The following is a 21618-nucleotide window of genomic DNA, read 5'->3' as shown; positions in this document are numbered from 1 at the left end:
TGTTGTATCACAGGATTTATTTCGACCAAACCAGAGGTGATTGTTGAAAGACAAACCAGGACTGTTTTGGTGAGTTTTTATTTTTTTATAGAGTTTGAATGAAGTACGTTTACGATGAGTTAACGAGGCAATTAAGCTCTTTGTTTGGTAAAATAGAGGAACTTGAATTCAGAAGGCAACAGTTGTGTTTGTCTGTTAAGTAAGGAAAGTAGATGTAAAAACATTTCCTTTCTTGACACATTGTGGGTATATTTTGTTTACTTATTAGACTAAGTAGTGAACTCACTGCTCTTATATTTCCCAGCTGAAACTACAGGGGCTATCAGATCATCGCCACCTAAGAAAAAAGTGATATTACGAGACAGGACGGGCCGGGGCTAGCTGGTTACCATGCTAACTTCACACTTCACTTGCTTTTTCACACATTGTTAATAAACTCTCATAATGTTAGTTCATTTTAAAATGTTTTACACTAAAATTCAGGCCAAATCTTAAAAGAACTACTCCTTTAAACTCTGATTCAAGTCATCACATTTCATGATAAGACAAGAATAGAGACTACTCTGTGGATCTTTGTTTATATAACCTGGACTTTTAATATCTGTATCATCAAACTTTAAGTGAACTCTTGTGAGCAGAAGACAGGGCTTTGGTCTGACCTCAGTGCCCGACTCAGGAATGAAGCTCTTAATCTCCACAGTGTTTCCGGGAGCTGGGAATGGAGCCTCCCTCAGCTTCTGCATGAATGGGTAGATCATGGCCATGGAGATCTGCCGCCGCTTCTCCACTTCATCAAATATCTGCACACACATGGGAGAACAACATATGTTCATAATACAGCACCAATAAATATCAATATAACCCAATTAATTCTTTAGAAATTGTCAAACTTAAAAAAAAAAAAGAAATTCCTTTTTATGATGTATTATACAGGTCACCAGTGGACTCTCTAAAGCAGTGAGTCCTTTTTTTTTTTTTTAAATGCCATACAAACCAATCTGCTGAGAACACTTTCACCCCATAAGCCACTAAAATGCTTTGCATGCATTGAGTTTCAGTGATGCTAATTACAGTGGCTGAAAAAGTGGAAATAAATGAATATAAACCTCAAACCAGCAGAGTGGTGAGTATGACATCATCTGTTGTACTGACAGAACAAGTGCTGTGAAATGTATATTATACTTACCCAGACAACAGGAAAACGTGTTGAATTTATAAAAAGATGTAGATCAGAAAACAAGGTGATGTCTTATTATAATACGATCAAATGTTCTTAGAAAATGGGGTAAAAAGCCATTTCCTCTGGGTTAAAAGGTTTCAACTTAAACTAATATTTTGCGGTTAAGAAAAGGGAGATTGTTTCATTGTCATCAAAAGTGCAACGGACAGCAGTTGTGAAGTCTGCCCTTCGAACAGAAAACTGCAATTTTAACTCAAAGTATGGCCTTTGTCAGAGAAGGAACGCAGTAACAATACCTTATTGTTCTTATTGCTATTGATTAAGTGTCTATCACAGGTATGTAAATGTTTGACCATTGACATCCATTTCTGTTTAATGACATTAAAGAATAAGGGCAAGGCAATAGCACACACTGTTATTGTTTCTCAATGTCTGTAGTCCACATTTCATATATTTACTGTACCAAGACACCATTTTCTGATGCCCTACTAGCCAAGTATGGAGTCAGATTAGTCTCATAAATAACAAATGCACAGAGAAAGACTCACAAATGTGTTTTGTGATTTATATATAAATGACTCTCCACACACAAATATATTTCAATGCACACACAAAAAGTTTTCAATATATATAAATGTAAAAAAGTTTCACAAATATTTTTCTGATCCACACATAAATGTTTCATGATTAAAAATGCAATATAAATCCACATATATATGTATTTAAAAGTATTTGTAATTTTCGTAAAAAATATATTTATATGTTGTTACATTCATATACAAACTGTTGAACTTGCATTTAAAAATCGTTTTTCATTTGTAAACTTGTCTCTATTTGTGTGTGAAGATTTTTGAGACTCCCCTGACCTCAGCTGATGCACAAATGCATTTTTTTTCAGATGGAACTGCCTTCAGCCAATGAGCTGTCGCCCTCATTTTCAGCCAATCACATGAGCTTAGCCACACGATGGGACGGTTATGCCCATTACATTTCATCTGCGCATTTTGCGGAGTCTGGACCACGTGACCATAGACCAGTGGCAGTCCTTCCTACAGGCGACATACGCGCTTGCCTAGGGCGCCACCTAGTGGAAGCATACCCGTCTGCAGCCTGCAGAAAGGGGTGGAACTAAAGGTTGATTTGTGATTGACTCTAATTCAATGGTGGGCGTGGCTAAAGGTTGCCAGTGATTGGCTGAAATTCGAATATTCCATCCATACCGGAACTCCCAACCGGAAGTTGCTCTTCTTCGTGTATATTATTCGCCGTTCCATACCGGTAGGCTTATATCCGAGACTCAACAAAATACAAAAGTTTTATTCTGTGCAAAGTGTCAGTCAAGTATGTTTAATGGTCCCATGAAAAACAATGAAGGGTTTCATTGAATTTCATGAATTTCATGAATTTATAAAACCTGCCCGGACGCCCCGGACAGGATGTAAAAAGTGGACATGTCCGGGGGGCAAAAGAGGACGTTGGTCACCTAGATGTTAGCACATTAGCATCCACCAGCTTGTTTACATTTAGGGACTGACCGCATAAAAGAGAAAGAAAAAGAAGAAATAGAAGAGATTTGCTGCTGTTGAAGTGTACTAAGAGGACATGTGAAACAGAAGTGTCACATTATGTTTTGTTCATATATTTTATCTTAGTTAAATTACGGCGGTTGGACGTGCAGGCTATATCACGGTGAGTCCCTAAATGTAAACAAGTTCCTCATTCCTCCTTCCTTTAGCCACGTCCACATTTGAATTTCAGTCAATCACTGGCGACCATTAGCCATGCCCACAATAGAATTCCAGCCAATCACAAATCGACCTTTAGTCCCGCCCCTTTCTGCAGGCTGCAGACGGGACCTAGTGAGGGGCACCAAATATGCGGTGAGAAAAAATTATAATTAAAATTATAATGTCAATTTATTTTTCAACAGTTTTTGCCATCCCTCTATCTACAACAATACTTTGACATGAAAAATAAATTAAACTTAAAGCTGGGGTCGGTAAGTTGGAAAACCGTCAAGCCCAGGCCAGATTTGAAAGTATCCAGCCAGTAAACTCCGCCCCCGCACACCGTCGGAGTCCGAGTCCTCACGAGCGGTGAGGAGGAGAGTATCAGTGCATCGTTTTCATCATAACCTCTAACGACAAGTAGCTACCTCATGTCTCATTCACCTGTAAGTAGACACCTAATATTATCATATTAAACGTAAACAACAAACATGGCCATTGCTAGCACTGATAGCTGTCAATCTAGCTTTGTTAGCATTCAGACATTGTTTTGAAAGTGTGTTTTGATGTTGTAACTCATTGCTGGTTAGCTAGCAGCAGCTGGTTATGGTAACATTAGATATGGAAAAGCTAAAACATCAAGATTAGTGGTGGGCCTGCTACATCATCATTTTTTCCTGATAAACACCACCTACAACTATTTGTGTTTGTACAGTATATTGACCAGGCATGTAACTTGGACACACAATAATCAGAATCACATTTTTTGCCAAGTAGCTTTTCACCATTTGAATTTGTGTTTTGGTGCATAACAATAAACACAGTAAGTAGAAACATGTAAAGAAAGATAAAGAGCTGGTGCTTCAAAAAATGTTATCTAAACTGGGACATCTGTACAGTTTTGTCCAGGAATGTCTAAAGTACTGACCATTGAAAGTGTATATGTTCACAGTATGCTGAGGACAGTCAAGCTCTGTTCCATAAAAATATCTAATCATGTTTCTCATCTGTTGCTTTAGAGGCCAGAAATCAATGACTACGTTTGGAGCAATCGCATCAAGTGCTGGAACTCTGCCTGACACCTATTTATTTGCTGTTCTGTATTTACTCGTTTTGCATTATCTCTAACTTGTTTGAATAAAGTCTTGAAAATGATAAATGCCTTTTCTTTACACTTCCAGCATACACAATTTTTTGTTTTGATTCTTTAGTGTGCACTTTTTGTTCTCAGATGTTGCACTACTGTTAAAAATATGTTTATTTTTTGTGTATTTATTATTGAACAGGTTTATTAATTTGCACATATTGTTTGGATTATCATTGTTTAAATAAATGTGCAATTCTTTGGACATGAGGTCTTTTCTTGTGGGGATGGGGCGCTATCAGTAAAGCTCGCCTAGGGCACCAAATGGTCTAGGACTGCCCCTGCCATGGACATATAAACTGACAAGTGACGGGTCAGAGGTCAGCTTCAAGATGGCGTCAGGAAGCAATTCTGCAGATTCAAGTGTAAGTAAAGGCATCTTGGCGTGCTTGATTAAATATATTTTGATTTATGAAACACTGATAAGTTCGTGATGTGGCACCATGTGTGTATTATACATTATGTGCCTTTTTTCTACTATCATTTGCTAACTAGTTAGCCATACAATGCTAAGAGACAGCCAAAGATCAAACCATAATGAGTAAATAGTAGCTCACAAAATTGGATTCAAAGATGTATGTCTATTACAGTCAGTACTGTACTGGCTAAGGTTTGATGGAGTCTTGTGACAATACATCATTGAATCCAATTTCGTGAGCTACTATTTACTCATGGTTTGCTAGCAACCTATTTGTATTGGATGTTTAAACAGGCAAGATATTAGCAAGCAAATTACCGATACCGTTATGTCGTCAATGTCTTATGTTACTTTCTAGTGTTATATTGCGGCAGATAAATTCGCTAATGATCCTTGGTTGTCTATTAGCATTGTATGGCTAACTAGTTAGCAAATGACAGTATAAAAATGCCACATAATGTATAATACACACATGATGCCACATCACGAACTTATCAATGTTTCATAACTCAAAAAAATATTTAATCAAGCACGCCAAGACGCCTTTACTTACAGTTGAATCTGCAGAATTGCTTCCTGGCGCCATCTTGAAGCTGACCTCTGACCCGTCACTTGTCAGTTTATATGTCCATGGTCACGTGGTCCAGACTCCGCAAAATGCGCAGATGAAATGTAATGGGCGTAACTGTCCCCTCGTGGGGCTAAGCTCATGTGATTGGCTGAAAATGAGGGCGACAGCTCATTGGCTGCAGACAGTTCCATCTGGAAAAAAAAATGTATTCGTGCATCGGCTGAGGTCAGGGGAGTCTCAAAAATCTTCACACACAAATAGAGACAAGTTTACAAATGAAAAACGATTTTTAAATGCAAGTTCAACAGTTTGTATATGAATGTAACAACATATAAATATATTTTTATTTATACTTTTAAATACATATATATGTGGATTTATATTACATTTTTAATCATGAAACATTTATGTGTGGATCAGAAAAATATTTGTGAAACTTTTTTACATTTATATATATTGAAAACGTTTTGTGTGTTCATTGAAATATATTTGTGTGTGGAGAGTCATTTATATATTAATCACAAAACACATTTGTGAGTCTTTCTCTGTGCATTTGTTATTTATGAGACTGATCTGACTCCATTAGCCAAGTACTGTACCAAGTATTGAACCTGTGAAGTAAAATATCATTGGTGATCAAGGACAGACTCCATATTTGGAAACGCACTGTCCAGAACGATTGAATCAGGTGATACATAAAGAAAGAGAGGCGGAGAACTGAATGGCTGAAAGGCATTTCTTGGAGTCAAGGTCAGCCCACAAACAACTTACACCTATTTGATATAATTCACAATTTGATATTTTGGAAATCCATATGTTTGTAGAGAAAGACAGCTAATTTGAGCTGCATTAAAAAAAGGACACTCAAAAAGATTCACTCTTTAGCAAATGTTCAGTTGAACTCACCTTGGAGAAGAGGCCGAAACAAGCCAGCGAGCTGATGATACAGTAAGCCTCAGGCGGTCGGGCTCCTTTCCCTCCAGGCTGCAGATTGGAGATTGTAAGGAGAGAATATTTAATAAACATAAGAAAATGAGATCAAATAATGACACAGTAAAGACACCTTCAGCCTACTGACCAGTAACCTCCTGCAGTATCCATTTCGTCTGCTGCCATCAATCTCAGTCAGAACAAAGGAGAAGGTCTCACTGGAATTAGACAAGTCAAACTCACAACGAGATGTATAGTGATGTACAATACACTGAACCCTAAATACAGGAACATTAAAGTGATAAACCAGCTGTACCTGTGGTATTCTGTAAGAGGAGCCCAGTTGATGCCCTCTGGGAAACAAAAGAGAGTGATTGCCTTAAGCGTCTTCTCCTCCTCCTCCTTCTGAAATCTCGCCATCCCATCTCTCTGAAGGTTAACAAACACACACCTCTGTTCTTTAAAATAATCAGTGTTTTCACACACACAGGCTCTCTCTCTCTCTCTCTCTCTCTCTCTCTCGGAAATCCAGTCCAAGTGGCTGTATCTTATTTTACACTTTTGGACAAATTATTTACTGAATGACAAGTTGATATCTTGTATAATTGTTTTTGGACTTGGTAATGACAAAAGTAAGAGCCAATAATGCTATGTCAATAGCTCTCAAATTCTGTGTCCTGTAGTATCAATGTCAGCTTGCAGTCTTCATTTGTTGCACTCATGCAGCACTACATGCAGTCAAAATCTCCACACTGTATTTTTACAGCAATGCTGTGAAACACTGTGAAAACCAGGTTGCAACAGTAGTAATGGTGTTCAGAAAACCTATACCTGTATGGGAAATGCCTCTGATGCAGCCTAAAATGTGTGTATGGGCTTGTATGTACATACATGCACCAATCTGAGGATGCTGTTACTTCCCAGCAGCTACTGTACATGCAACTTAACAGTTTTTTTTACTGCACAAATAGCCAATACACATAAATGTCAAGCGAGGCAATTTCAAGCAAATTTGCTGATATTTGTGATCTATTTCAGTTAGGACTGACGGTCAAATTGGATAAAAAAATAAAGTTCTATTCATATTTTCTATGTATTCATTTTTGAAATGGTATGTCTGTAAATATAAATCTCAACCTTGAATAAATCTGTAAATAGGACTGTAACGCCCGCCAATTTAATAATGTCCACAAACGTAATAAACCACAAACATAATAAATATCTGCAGCATTTAATGTAACAATGTAATACATTTTCCACAAACGTTATAGCCGCTGCCTACTACAAATGTAACGTGATTTCCCACAAATGTAATAATTATTACGTTTGCAGGGATTTATTACATTTGTGGGGACGTGAACATTTTTATTGTAATAACTTCCCACAAATGTAATAATACAATGAATAATGGTCGTTGTGGTTGTTGTTTGTTTGTTTGTTTGCCTATACACCTACTAAAACTACTGACCGTGGGTGCAAAATCCAGCTGCTGACTCTCCGCTCCGCTATCACATGTGTGTTTTTTTATGCGTAGTTATAATAATAATAATAATAATAATGATAATAATAATACTAACTTTGAACATTATCACAATTAAGTTATCAATTTGTGATGTAAATAAATAACAAAATGCAATCATTAAAGACTCCTTCTAGACATGTTTCAAGGTGTAGTCTATAAATACTTTTCTTTGAATAATAATGTGACTGATATAGTTTTTCACACACAAAAACTTAAAGTAGGCCCCTATCTTGTTAAAATCCTTTTCCCTCATTAAAACTTCTAGAATCAAGAAATATGCAAATATATGGCATCCCAAAAGCTTACATTTGTGGGAAATAGCGTGTTACGTTTGTAGTAGGCAGCGGCTATTACGTTTGTGGAAAATGTATTACATTTGTGGGTTTACCACATTAAATGCTGCAGATTTTTATTACGTTTGTGGTTTATTACGTTTGTGGACATGGCGGGCGTTACAAGGACTTTTTTCCAGTCATCAACAATGAAATTTCGCATTTCTGAGCCCAGACCAAGTGTTTAACCTTGTTTCTCCTCAAGAGAAGTGGTTTAGAAACTGCTACTCAGCCTCTAAGACACATGACAGCCTTCTGCTGACAAGACTGTTCCTGAGTAAAGTCTGCTGTTTTCTTAGTATTTAGTAAATTATATATCTGTGACGAAGTCATGGGTATGATTTGGGCATAACATTAATTAATTAAACAAATTAAACCAATCAGTGTCATCACCCATTCCCTTTGAGAGCCAGGTGTGCCAGGACCTGGTGCATTGCTATCAAACAGTGGCAAACCGCTCTGCCCCTGCTGTTTCACAATTATCTATCCCTTTAACAAGTGTTTGACTGCATATGAGAAACACACTGATATTTAGCTGAGGAGGAGGAGAAGGAGGAGACCAGTGTTAGCGACTGGAGCAGAGGGGAAAGTTTAGCAGAGAAGTTGTTTAGTTGCAGTAAATGTACAGTACAGGTCACAGTTTGACCATGAATAAACTCTGCAGTTACTCAATAACCATGGAAAACTATCTCTAATCCATGCCAATGATGTTGACCTTGCCAGTACAGCAGTTGATGGTAACAATTATGTATGACTATTATCCATACCCCAAAAAGTTTGAGGAGGAACATTGACCGTTAGACAGGAAGAAAAAGTGCCTGGAGGGGTGATTTAATGAGGAAAATATTAATGACATTACCTTCTGCAATCCTCCAGCAGCAGAAACGATATGTGTATCTCTTCATTGATTATTTAACTCCAGACTCACTGACAGGATCTGTGTTTCATGTTCATGTTCTGTGTTCTTCTAATACGTCAAAAGGTCACATAGAGTTTACATTTATACAGTACAATAGTTAGGCCTGAAGTCTGCCTTCTGTCATGCATTCCATTTTAATGTTGTTTATAGTAGTTTAAACTACCATTTCCTCCAACATCAATCAACCTGTGTAACTGTGGCAATAAACGTATATTAGACTAACAAGTGTATGTGCATAACTGTCATCTGTCTCACTCAAAAAACACTCCAGGTTTACTTTGTAAGGCTGACCTACTGAATATGTTTGCAGTCTATCATGAAACTGACCTTGGGAAACTGGTAGGTGATCTGAGGTTCGTAGCTGCTGGTGCCCTTGGCCTTCTTGAGACTGACCACCACCAGATACTCAAAGAAGTACTGACCGCTGACGTAGCGGTGCTGTCTGGATGTCTCGTTTGCCACGATTGGGCCTAGCGGCTCTGTTGGCTCAGTGTCTTTGACTCCTACACCAAGATGTAGAAATACATTATGCTTTAGCATGCAGGGTTAACCCTTGGATCCAGATGGAAAGGTTTACAGGCCTCATTAGATCAGCAATTGGTCCCTGAACTGTGATGGCTCACATCACAGTAGTGCAATGCCTTTCCACCTTGCCTGGTTACAGGCCTGTGACTTTACACTCACTGCTGTAGAGACCAGAAAGGTAAATAAATATGGTCTGAAAGACAGAAAATCTTACCTGGAGGCGAGAAAAAGTACTGCATGGGTACTGGATGAGAAGGTGGACAGAGCAATGTGACATTCAGATGTGTTGAATCATTGTCAAGAATACCCTCAATAAAAGGGAAACAAACAAATTTTTTCTGCTTGCTTTTTCAAGGAATGGTTTAACTCTTTCTTTCAGAGAGTGATATGTTCAGGTGGATCTCCATCTCATGCCTGTGTGTTAAGAACAGAGCTGGAGTTGCAACATTGCTAGCGTAGCTTAGCACAAGCTAAGCATTTACCAAATGTTGAACATTTTCTCAACTGTAACATAATTTCTCCTGCCCAGACATATGTTGATGACAGTCACAACTCAAATAAAAACAATCAAATACTTTTAAAATGTTCTGAGAATGATGGGCAGCAACCTGAGCAGAAAGCAAACAATTAGAATGAATGAAGACGATACACTCTATGATTTTAACTCCTGACTGTCAACATCCACTGATCTTGACTGGAATTGCTGTTATTAAACACAGCACAGCAGTTTGTAACTATGTTACAGTGTGGTTAGTAAGTTGAAGCAATTTTTGCAATGAGGTTACTATCATATAATATTTGTCTACGTTCCAGATAATAATTATGCTGTTTCTGATATTGAAAACTGTTGGGAAGACACTGACTCTTAAATATAATTATATTTATCTCCTCTTTGGACTGAACATGTTATTCTACTAAAATAATTATTTATTTTGTCTGCAACAAATGTTTGCCCACAGACATTGCCCTGATGCGACCTACAAAGCCATGTCTCCTGTTGACTGTACTGCTCTGTTCAGAGTCCATCATTCACTTCCATACAAACAGCCCTGTCTCCTTCACAGGCTGCCAGCCTGCTCATGTGTTCTCTGCTGCATTCCTCCCTTTTTGTCTCAAATAAAAGCACCCCAGCAAGAGGTTCTCAATGCTCAGGTTGACAGCCTTGTCTCTGTGTGTTTAAGGCCTGATGGTTCAAACCCAACTCCTAACCCTTAAAGCAAAAGTTCACCTAAAAAATTAAAACTGCTTTTAGCTTAGTTGCTACAGTGAAGATTTCATCTTAAAATCAATTTGAGATCTTGGGGCCTCCAAAAACTTAGGAAACTCAGTTGTGTTTTTAGGTTTTAAGTAGTCCCCATGCACTTCAGTTGTTCAGGAGAAGGCTGCAATCATAGGCGCCATCCATGGGTGGGCGTTGGTATATATCCCCCCAGTAGTCAGGTCAAAGTTTAGCCTGTCATAGCACATATCATTCTTAACAATAATTTTCTTTTTTGGGTAAACTGTTCCTTTAATACCTGAATAAATATTCATTAAGCTTAATTCGCCTTACAAAGGGTTTGGGATATGCAGATATATAGTAGGTTCAACCTGCAAAAACTTGTTCCTTCATTAATCCATGAAGTAGGGAGCTGATGCTCAGCTGCTCTTGAGATTGCTGCCACACTGACTAGAGATTGGTATTGCCACTGATTTCCTGAATTGATTGAATGATTGGGACAGCAGATGTAAATTAGCTTTTAGATAACTCTGGTACAGCTAAGAAGCTGTGCACTGTCCCTGTCAAATAAACAAATAAATATATAAACGGAAAAAATAATTTTTAATCAAACTACTGTGCAACAACAGAAAATCTACCCACATTTGGTGCTTGGAGGATTGGAGTTAATTTATAATTCATATTTTTTTAAAGGGCATATATTGAAAGATGAATTGAGATTTTATGAATCAATATTGGATCATTGAAATGAAGAAAGACTTCAATGGAAAAAAATGCTCTTTAAAACACAACCCTAACACTGACACAGCTGTTTGTGTACTCTGAGGAAAATACAAACAAAACATGCCGGGGGTCTTTCAGTGTAGAACAAATGACATCCATCATAATCCATATTTGAAACAGCTGCATATCTACTCATCAATCACTTTATTAGTACACCAGTTCAACTGCTTGCTCAGGCAAATATATTATCAACAAATCATCTGGCAGCAACACATTTGCAATGCAATTTACAGTAGGAATGTAGACATGGTCAAGATTATCTGCTGAAGTTGTGATGGACATCAGTGATAATGATATCTAATCCGAAAGCCCAGGTCACACTGAATCGAAAAATGTGTGTATCATGGCTATGTCATGTCTCTGAGAAGGAGTGAGATTTTGTGGTCTGCATTAGTACTCTTATCACAACAACCTACAGCAGCTCAATACAGTTTTGAAGGTCTGTTCAGTATGACTGCAGAACAGCAATTCTACACCCCCCTTGTGACTAGAAAATATCAGAAGTCGTGTAACCCCCAATGACCCCTAATGACAAAGTGACTAAAGATCCAGCTCTACCTTTTTCATGAGGATGCACAAATTAATTTCACAGGGCCACTTTCTGGTCTGACTGGGCATTAAGTGAAAAGTGAATGAGAAAGAGGAAGTACTTTTAATTTGAAAAAAACGTTCCTTTGATGTGCTAATGTAATGTAATGTCATACTCACTGTCTCGTTTGCCTCTGCGGAAGGAGGACCACATGGCACTAAACCTCTTGAGGGCCCCTTGTTGTTCACCTACATCATCACCTGATGGGATGCCTGATGGAGAAAGAAAACCAGCAGCTGCTCGATACTTAAACCTTCACACAACATTAACTTCCCCTGCTAGTTTAAAGGCAAGTGCTGCTGTATAATTCTGGCTGATTAGACCTCTGCTGTCTCTAGTCTACTCAGATTTATTTCACCAACATTCATACTGAGCGTAAGGATCAAATAAGTGGATTATGCTGCAAGTGTTTACAAATGTTTTGATATGTTCTGAAGCATTTTTTGTGATTGCAATCTATTTTAATAACTGCTCCTCAGCACAGGAAATAGCCACAAACTTTAGAGGCACCTTTTAGGGTATCAAAGTAATAGTCCAACGAAACTCTGTCTTCTATGAGTGGTTAGACATAAAATGACAAATAACATGGTTAAAAGGAAAAGGATAATGTAGAAGATAGTCCTTGTAACTCCTGCTACTGTACTCACTATGTTTCGCAGTGACATCAGGGATGTGGTTAGCTTTAGGCTGCTCACCTACACAACAGAGAGAACGTAGGGTCAATAGACAGTTGTGAGACTGCCTCCTTCCATTAGAAGCTGCATTAACTAAATACTGTTATCTACATCACATATAAAAATGCTCACTTGATGTTATGTAAATGTAAATGTAAATGTACTTTATTTATACAGCCCTTTACGACAATCCTTACGGTGTACCAAAGTGCTTTACAACAAGTAATAAATAAAAAGAAAAAGAAAAACAATAAAGACAATAAAATACAGTAAAAAATCATCAGTTATGTTTGCAACTACTAGCAATTTCAACCAAATTATACACTGTTACATTTTAGTTCCCGTGTGGTTCCTGTTCACACTGACTTTTTTACAAATTAACCAAAAGGAGTAAACTTATACAAGCCGATGGGTAACTTGTTGATTGGACAGTTTTCAATTGTCACCCTGCATCATCAGGACCCACATGGGGAAATCAAACTCAAACTAGCACTTTAATGCTTGTGATGTGTATAAACTAGGGATGTCCCGAGCCGATCTGCGGGATCGGGATCGGGGCCGATATGGGCATTGTTTCACTGATCAGGATCAGCATTTTTGAATGTGGACCCAAGCCCGATTATTTTTACGTCAGCTGTTGTAAATGGAGCACAATTTGTGGAAGAACGCAGACGCGCTAGTAACATTAGTCTGACAACCCTGTGGATGAAATGTCTGCAGTGTGGAAATATTTTAAATTAGAAAGCGAAAGCGGTCCAACGGCGACATGTAACATCTGCAGTACGACCGTTTCGCGAGCTGGAAAGAGCTGCATTTAATACTACACATTTGATACAGCGCATAAAAAACAAACACTCAAAGGACCACAAGTTCACTCAAGCAATACAGGCAAAGGCACCAAAGCAACAAACACTCGCGGATACTTTCAAAAGGAAAGAGAAATGTTCTCGAGACAGCGACATGGACACAAATATTACAGAGAAGGTAACTGAATTTATCGCCCCGGATAACGAGCCCATCTCCTTGGTAGAGGATCAGGGTTTAGTTACTGACTTTGTTTACTTGGTTGTTTTTGTTAAAAAACAAAAAACAAATGAAAACCAATATTGCAATAGCATATGCAGAATAAGAAAGAGACATATGAAAGTATTTACTTTGTTTCAACAAAATAAAAAAACCTATTGAGGAACAGCTTGGATGCAGGTATTTTTTTCTTAAGGGGGAATTGCCGTTTTTTACAACCTGGACCTTATTTCTAGCATAAAATACGATAATTTACTCACCCAGATAACTTTGGTGTCATTTGGAGTCGTTCGGACGAAATTAGATCCAGTGGAGCGCCGCGTATATCGATATAATGCGAGTGATTGGGGCACCGAAGTGCAGCCTCTATATCACGCATTATCTGCCGCGAAACTTATGATAAGCTGGTGCTATTCCCCTTTGAGTCCGGGGTTGCCTGTTATCAACATCAGGGGTTTGTAGGTTGCTTCCACTTGAGTATTCGGGTCCATTTTCAGCGCAACTAGCCAGAGCTTGAGTAAGTCCAGGTTGCGAAGAGGAAGCCTGTGAAAGCTGAACTTCGTCCAATTGGTCATTTTGTTCGGACAATTTGGAAATACGCAGTAACGAACCATAGCAGTGCCAAATTGCAGCTAAACGAGCCGACCGCCACAGAGTGGCTGTGGCTGCGCGCGGCGCTCAGAGATGACATCATCCAGGTCAGAGGTTAGTAGGTCAACCTACAGACCCTGGATGTTGATAACAGGCAACCCCGGACTCAGAGGGGAATAGCACTAGCGTATCATAACAAAATATTGGTGAAATGAAAAGCCAGGGAGAAGAGGTGGGTTTTGAGCAGGGATTTAAAATGTTCTAAATTTGGAGCTATTCTAATGCAGAATGGCGAGTTATTCCAAAGTTTTGGAGCAGCGACCGCGAAGGCTCGATCACCTCTTGTTTTTAGCCTAGATTTTGGTATGCTGAGGAGGAATCGGTCGGCCGTGATGTTCTACACGGAGTGTGGGCAACAAGCAGGTCACCTAGATAAGGGGGAGCCAAGCCATTCATGGCCTTGAAAGTCAATAATGAAATTCTAAAACTTATCCTCTGGCACACAGGAAGCCAGTGGAGAGATCTCAACACTGGGGTTATGTGCTCAGTTTTCCTGGTGCCTGTTAAAAGGCGAGCGGCCGCATTTTGGACCAGCTGGAGACGTTGGATAGAGGACTGGTTTAGGCCCACATACAGAGCGTTGCAGTAGTCCAGCCGGTTTGTAATAAAAGCATGTACCCCTTTCTCTAAGTCACCCGGGGGAAGGTAGGCTTTTATTTTGCTTATTAATCTCAATTGGAAGAAGCTTGGGCTGACCACAGATGAAATTTGTTTTCCAAATTTAAAATAACTATCATGGTGCACTCCCAGACTTTTCACAGTATTGAGCATATTTGAGGAGATAGGCCTGTAGCACCCTATAATGTAATAATTTCCTGATAATGTAATAACGCCTGAAAATGTAATAAAATTTGCACTTAACTCGATTGAAAATGTAATAAAACCCAATAATGTAATAACTTCACCAATAATGTAATAAAATAATCTGACTGATATTGTAATAACATTTTTACCGATAATGTAATACCTTATTACATTTTCAGGAGTTTTTTTTTTCTTCAAAACTGATAATGTAATACTTGACAGATAATGTAATATATATGTTCATCTTCAGTCCAGAGCTCTACATTTTGTGTTTTGAGAATCTAAGAATGTTATATACACTGGATTTGAAACAACAGAATAACTATTGGGTTAAACTGCAGACCTCGAGTACCATACAGCCATATGCTCATGTGCAAATACTCAGTAAGACCAGGATGTTGTTGCATGTCCCTGAGTGGGTGATGGACTTACCTCCTTGGGAGCCCAGAACTCCAGCTCAGATATACGCTTCTGAGTAGCACTGGAGACGCCAGGTAACTCTTCCCTAAAGGTACCTCTTCACTTCACATATTTCCAACAAATCACTACCTCATGAAAACAACCACAAACCAAAACCAAAGCAACTTTCAGTAACACTTCATTTGAAGAGAGTATACATAAGCATTCATAACACCTGCATAAACATTACATGACACCAGACATAAACATAGGCCTACAAATCCACTCATAAATGTTTATTAAATCAATTTCAATGTCAAATTGACATCTCTATGTCAAGTGACATAGTGGCCAGTTGACATACTGTCATATTGGTATACTGTATGCTATTTACTTGTATAAATAAAGATTAAATACAAATAAAAGAATGAAAATATATATGATTGTTTGTTTCCGCCTGTGCCTCTTCTCAGCACTGCGCAATTGACAGGCAAGTCTACAGGCGTAAAAGAGTAAAAAACAAGCGTCGCCGGGAAAGACTCAATAATGAGATGACAGAAGACCCAACGACTGCCAACAAAAGAAAGCTGTTTTAGAGAGACTCCGAGGAGTTTGCTTTTGGTAATAAAAGAGTCTCATATTAATGTGGATGAATCTACGTTACCCACTTGTTAATGAGTCCATTTTCAATAAATATATTGTTTTGTCTGTCTAGTTATTTTGATATTATTATTTAGTGGTCGGCTCGCCTAGCATTTCCTAGTTTTGGTTTCCCAGACGCTGCCCGGCGGGTCATGGGAATAACGCCGCCAGATCACCGTTTATGGTCGGAACTACGACAGTATCTGTTCGTCTTCGAACCTCCGACTTTCATTCTTGATTAATGAAAACATTCTTGGCAAATGTTTTTCACTTTAGTCCGTCTTGCGTCGGTCCAAAAATTTTACCGTATGCACAGAGGCTCATGGGAAATGTAGTGTGAAAACACTTGGCTTTCAGAAACTCCTCATAGTCACTTTAAAAGAAAAACCAGTCCTGTTTAAATAACGGGTTCATTGCAACAGGTGATTCACATGCTCCAAGCCCGCTGTGTATATTAAATGTGGCGACCGGCTCTGCACTGCTTCATCACTTCGCAGAAAACTTAAACTCTGCCTGCGTTCTGGGTTAAAGCAGATTATCCTGAGATGGCCACAAAAGCACTGAAAATCTGCTTCCATTACAAATATATTATCTTTGTGAAGCGAGGAGTTTTCCGAGGTGACGGCAGCAAAAATGAGATTACAGAGATATATTATGGTTAGTTGTAACAGAGATGTATTATTGAATTAAAAATGTCAGAAAACCATGTGACTGTCTGCAATCGTTTTTATATTATATGTGTAATGTAAACAGGTAAACGTATGTTAGTCTTTTCTAAAACAACTTTTTCACTTGAAAAAAAAAATTGTCCACCCGTGAACGGTCCACAGTGAAAAAATGCTGGGGAACCCCTGTCTTAAGCTATTTAGAGAAGTAGCCAAGCCTTGGCTAAAGTGTCAAGAAGTTAGCATCAGTAAGAACTAGCATGTAGCCACATGGACAATAAAAACTAGTCTAAAGCCTACAGTACACTATTCTACCATTATCAAACTTTTTCTGGTATCCTACAGAAATCTGAAGGTATTGATGCTGAAACGTTGCATACTCACTTACCAAGTGTTCACATAAAAGGAGATATGTCTTTATTGGCCGGTCATCAGAGAGACACTGATCATGTTCTACCTTGCAGGGCCTGCAAGGTAGAACACAATCTATCTGCTGGCAAGTGACATTACCAGCAGATGGCATTGCAGAAATGACGTCACTTCATAAAACAGGATTTAAATGGTTGTAATACCTTTAGACAATTACTTTCACCAAATTTGAATTGTACTATCATAGAAACATCATACAACTTCAAACCCTGTATAAACCCCAAAAAGGATGCCAGTTGTCATCAAGTTTTGTCATTTTGATGCTGACATTTTTATTAACCTTTATTTATACAGGTAAATCTCATAATATACTATCAGTATGACAGTATGTCAGCTGACCACTATGCCTACTACTTGACATAGAGTAAGATGTCCATTTGATATTGAAAGTGATTTTATAACCATTTACAAGTGGATATGTAGGCCTATGTTTATGTCAGGTGTCATGTAATGTGTATGCAGGTGTTACAGTATGAATGCTTATGTATACCCTCTTCAAATGAAGTGTTACTGAAAGTTATTTTGTTGGTTTGTGGTTGTTTTCATGAGGTAGTGATTTGTTGGAAATCTGTGAAGTGAAGAGGTACATATAGGGAAGCAATAGTCATTCTGTTGTTTCAAATCCAGTGTATATAACATTCTTAGATTCTCGAAACACAAAATGTAGAACTCTGGACTGAAATATTACATTATCTGTCAAGTATTACATTATCAGTTTTGAAGAAAAAAAAAACTCCTGAAAATGTAATAAATTCCCAATAATGTAATAAGGTATTACATTATCGGTAAAAATGTTATTACAATATCAGTCAGATTATTTTATTACATTATTGGTGAAGTTATTACATTATTGGGTTTTATTACATTTTCAATCGAGTTAAGTGCAAATTTTATTACATTTTCAGGCGTTATTACATTATCAGGAAATTATTACATTATAGGGTGCTACAAGGCCCAAGGATAGGTTCATCCCCCAATGGCAGCGGGGAGCCAAACACAATAACTTCTGTCTTGCTCTCATTTAATTTTAAAAAGTTTGAGGACAGCCGCAACTTAACTTTGTCCAGACAATCAAGCAGAGGTTGCAATGCACCGTTGCTTTTGATTTTTAAGGGCATGTATATCTGAACATCATCAGCAAAACAGTGGAAGGAGACATTATGCCTTTCGAATATAGAACCTAGGGGCAACATACATAATGAAAATAGGGTGGGGCCCAGAACCGAACCCAGGGGGACACCACATACGAGCAGAGCATATCCAGATGAATAATCTCCCAGGTGAATTGAAAAAGTCCTGTCCGTCAGGTGGGAGTTAAACCATTTTAGAGCAGTACCCCTGATCCCAACATAGCTCTCCAAGTGGGACAGGACGATATTGTGGTCGACTGTGTTGAAAGCAGCTGTTAAGTCGAGGAGAACAAGGGCCGCCGAGTGACCAGAGTCGACTGCTAAGATCAAATCATTAAAAATCTTTAATTAATTAAAGGGTCACCCTAGCACACATTTTGATTGACTTGAGGAGGACACAAGCAGTGAACAGTTCACAATCAGGAGACGGGTTAATTCAGAAATGTAGCCTTTAAAACAATGCTCACATCAAATATCTTCTATCAAAAATCATGTGGTTGGTCCCCCTGCCTTTACACCACAAACAAACTGTATAGTCTGCTTGGAAGTGGACCGAGACCCACCTTTTCAAACTGTCTTGGTCTGGTTGTTTCAGTTCACCCGACAGCGTTGACTCCAGCCCAAATGAACCACACTAACCAGGAAAATGCACTAGAGTCCATTTGTAACTGAATCAAACGGGTCAGATAAAGCAACTTTTTGCAGTGCATTAAACGTGGTCTCAGATACTGTGAAATTGAAAAAGGTCTGAATTTTGAATCATAGGTTATGAGCCCATGTGCTAAAATAAACTATGCTAAATGTCACATGTGCTTTGAGGGACTGCTTGGCAGGATTTTTTTTCTTTTTTACAAAGCGTTGTGTTTCAATCTGGCAGATTGTATTGCAGGATAAGCCTGACGTGAAGCTATGCCTGACAACTTGCTTGACCAGGACCAAGCTTGTGTGGAAGGTCACATTTCAATGGCAACTTAGATCAGACTCATTTAAATGTGCTTTATAAAACAGAATTTCCTGCATTACAGTGTGGCTCATGCTGCATTTTTCTGTCTGAACCAGACAAGTCTGAGAGAATAGTAACCCAGCCTAACACCAACTCAGCAGGCATGTGTGTGTGTTTTTAACGTCCAAACTGAGCCTGATACAGTTAATGTAAACTGAAGTACTGAGTTTGTCTTACCCTGTTACACAAAATCCCATATGAAAGTTTGCTGCAACAATACTCAGGTATCAAATAGCCTATGTCTTCAAAGCATTGTCACAAAAATAACAAGCACTTAACAGAACATATAGCCCCACCACAAACAGAAGGTCCATCATCGCTTATTAGCCTGTCAGTTATCACTTGATATAACTTATCACTTATTTGATAACCCAACAGGGTGGGGTCAGGTATCAGTGCTCTATCCTGCATACAGGCTTGGTTTACTGTGGTAGGTTTGACATACATCAGCAATCCTACTTTCTGAAACACCCCTCAGGTACACAATTACCCGAAACTGACCTGCTTCAACAAAGCAACTGAGACCACTTGGCCAACACAAAAGCAGAAACAAAAATGTGCTCCTTTTCAACAGTGATGGGCGGCGACTCCCCGGAGAAATATCAATGTGGACTTATATGACACATATAGTAGGTGCTCCAGAACAGAGAGCTGCAGAATAAACAAGGTTACATTCTGATCATGTCTGTGCTTTATATTTTAACATTAGATATATGATTTCTCTGCATGGCTCTGGTCATTGTCGAGCATATGATCTTTATTTTATCAGATTAAGCCACCCAGAGCTGCCCGATGTAAATAACAGTAAAAGTACAGTCTCATTTATTTGAATGGCAAATGTAATGTCCTAGAGCAACCATTATTAACATCTCCCTGTTGTCAACAACAGAGGTTTTGCTACACAGGTTGGTTTTCCTATTAATTCTTTGTGTATATTGCAGCACTAGCAGTCTAACAGCTGAATCATTTGTTTACTTCAGACTGTGACGAAATGAGTTTAATTCTTGTGTTGCATTCAAGTCATGTGGAAAAGTCAACTTTCAACAGAAAAATACTGCCAACCTCATCTTTCAGATGGTAAATAAATAGTTTAAGGAAAAAACATGACCAAACAATTTAAAGAATAAATTCTCTTCATCTTAGGGCTAACTTTGAGACAGTAAACCTCACTTGGGAACAACAGTTCAGTGATCGACTGATATCTCTCACTTTTTAATTTGCATTTTTCAAAATACTGCTCACTTAAAAGACTTGAGTATGACATTAAATAAATAAAGAGCAACAAATGTGAACTCTTAGATGTCACAGCAAAAAGGGAACTCAAAATAAAAGGAGAGAGATAAGGAACAGAAAGATACCTTTTTCTAAAATGGCTCAAGTAAAAGTGAAAGTCACAAGTTCCAGTGTTACTTGGAAGTGTTAAGGTATCTCATGTTAGGGGAACTTAGAGACCATATTATGTTCATTTTCACATTCACACTTTTATTGTAGGCATCTACTAGAATAGGTTTACATGCTTGAATGTTCAAAAAACAAATTACCTCTAGGCTTGAATTGTTCAGTTTATTTTGTAGTAAAGCAAAGGGATGCAACAATACCAAAAACTCCCGGTACGAAATCATCACAATAAATAGTCGACGATATGATAGTTATCACAATATTCAAAAAACCTAAGAAAAAGATGACTTATACAATGTCCTTCACTAATAATTCTTAAAGTGAAGCTTTCGTCAAAATGCAACCTAGGCTTTTTTTGTGAAGGAACCCGAGTCAAACCTTCGTGTAAAAGCATAATTACGACGAAAAAGCCACTTTTAAGATTTACCGTATTTTCGTTTTCGGGTCAAAATCATTTTCAATGGCGTGCTAGGGGCAGCTGTATGGTAGCATCAAAATTGCTATTTCTAAAACACTAAGAAGACTCGACACAACATGAAACTTTGCTCGTAGCATCACCAGGGTCTCTACACATGAACACAAGCAGCGAGAACATTGTTTGTGTACACAGAGTTTACTAAAAAGAAGGTTTTTGAACAACTCACGCTAGCAGTAGCTTGCTCCGCTCGCCACCGTCCTGCCAGTCGAGAAGCGTCGATCCCCGAGTGCAACGTAACATAGAGGAGAGTAAAGGTGGAAAGCTCCTAAAGCTTAGTTCTAGTTTAATTTAATTTAATGTAATTTAATTTAATTTAACTGGCACCCAGGGAGGTGTGGCATTGGAGGACAGCCACTCAGGCACTCGGCTGCCGACCCCACCGATCTCACTCCCTCTGGTTGTCCAGCAGACGACCAGGACCACAAAAATCATTGTCAACATAACTGACACGTTATTATTCATT

General features: G+C 38.4%; 1 protein-coding gene across 2 annotated transcripts in view; it reads right to left on the bottom strand.

Moving 5' to 3' along the window:
* The window catches only part of dennd2da (DENN/MADD domain containing 2Da), a 46936-nt gene that overhangs the window by 5559 nt on the left and 19759 nt on the right, over positions 1-21618 (bottom strand). The window contains exons 5-12 of one of the 2 annotated variants that reach the window (XM_084366981.1): positions 12507-12554; positions 11979-12071; positions 9483-9512; positions 9071-9246; positions 6287-6399; positions 6119-6188; positions 5947-6024; positions 660-800 (exon numbers count right to left, since the gene is read on the bottom strand). In XM_084366981.1, the coding sequence (XP_084223107.1) occupies positions 660-800; positions 5947-6024; positions 6119-6188; positions 6287-6399; positions 9071-9246; positions 9483-9512; positions 11979-12071; positions 12507-12554 (749 nt within the window). The remainder of the gene's footprint in view (positions 1-659; positions 801-5946; positions 6025-6118; positions 6189-6286; positions 6400-9070; positions 9247-9482; positions 9513-11978; positions 12072-12506; positions 12555-21618) is intronic. The other variant, XM_084366982.1, reaches the window with a different exon arrangement.

The sequence above is a fragment of the Pagrus pagrus genome (genome assembly GCF_965226575.1).
Source record: "Pagrus pagrus genome assembly, chromosome: 11".
NCBI classification, from domain to species: domain Eukaryota; kingdom Metazoa; phylum Chordata; class Actinopteri; order Spariformes; family Sparidae; genus Pagrus; species Pagrus pagrus.
Note: the sequence above shows the minus strand (reverse complement) of the source record. Positions and strands in the feature narration are given on the sequence as shown.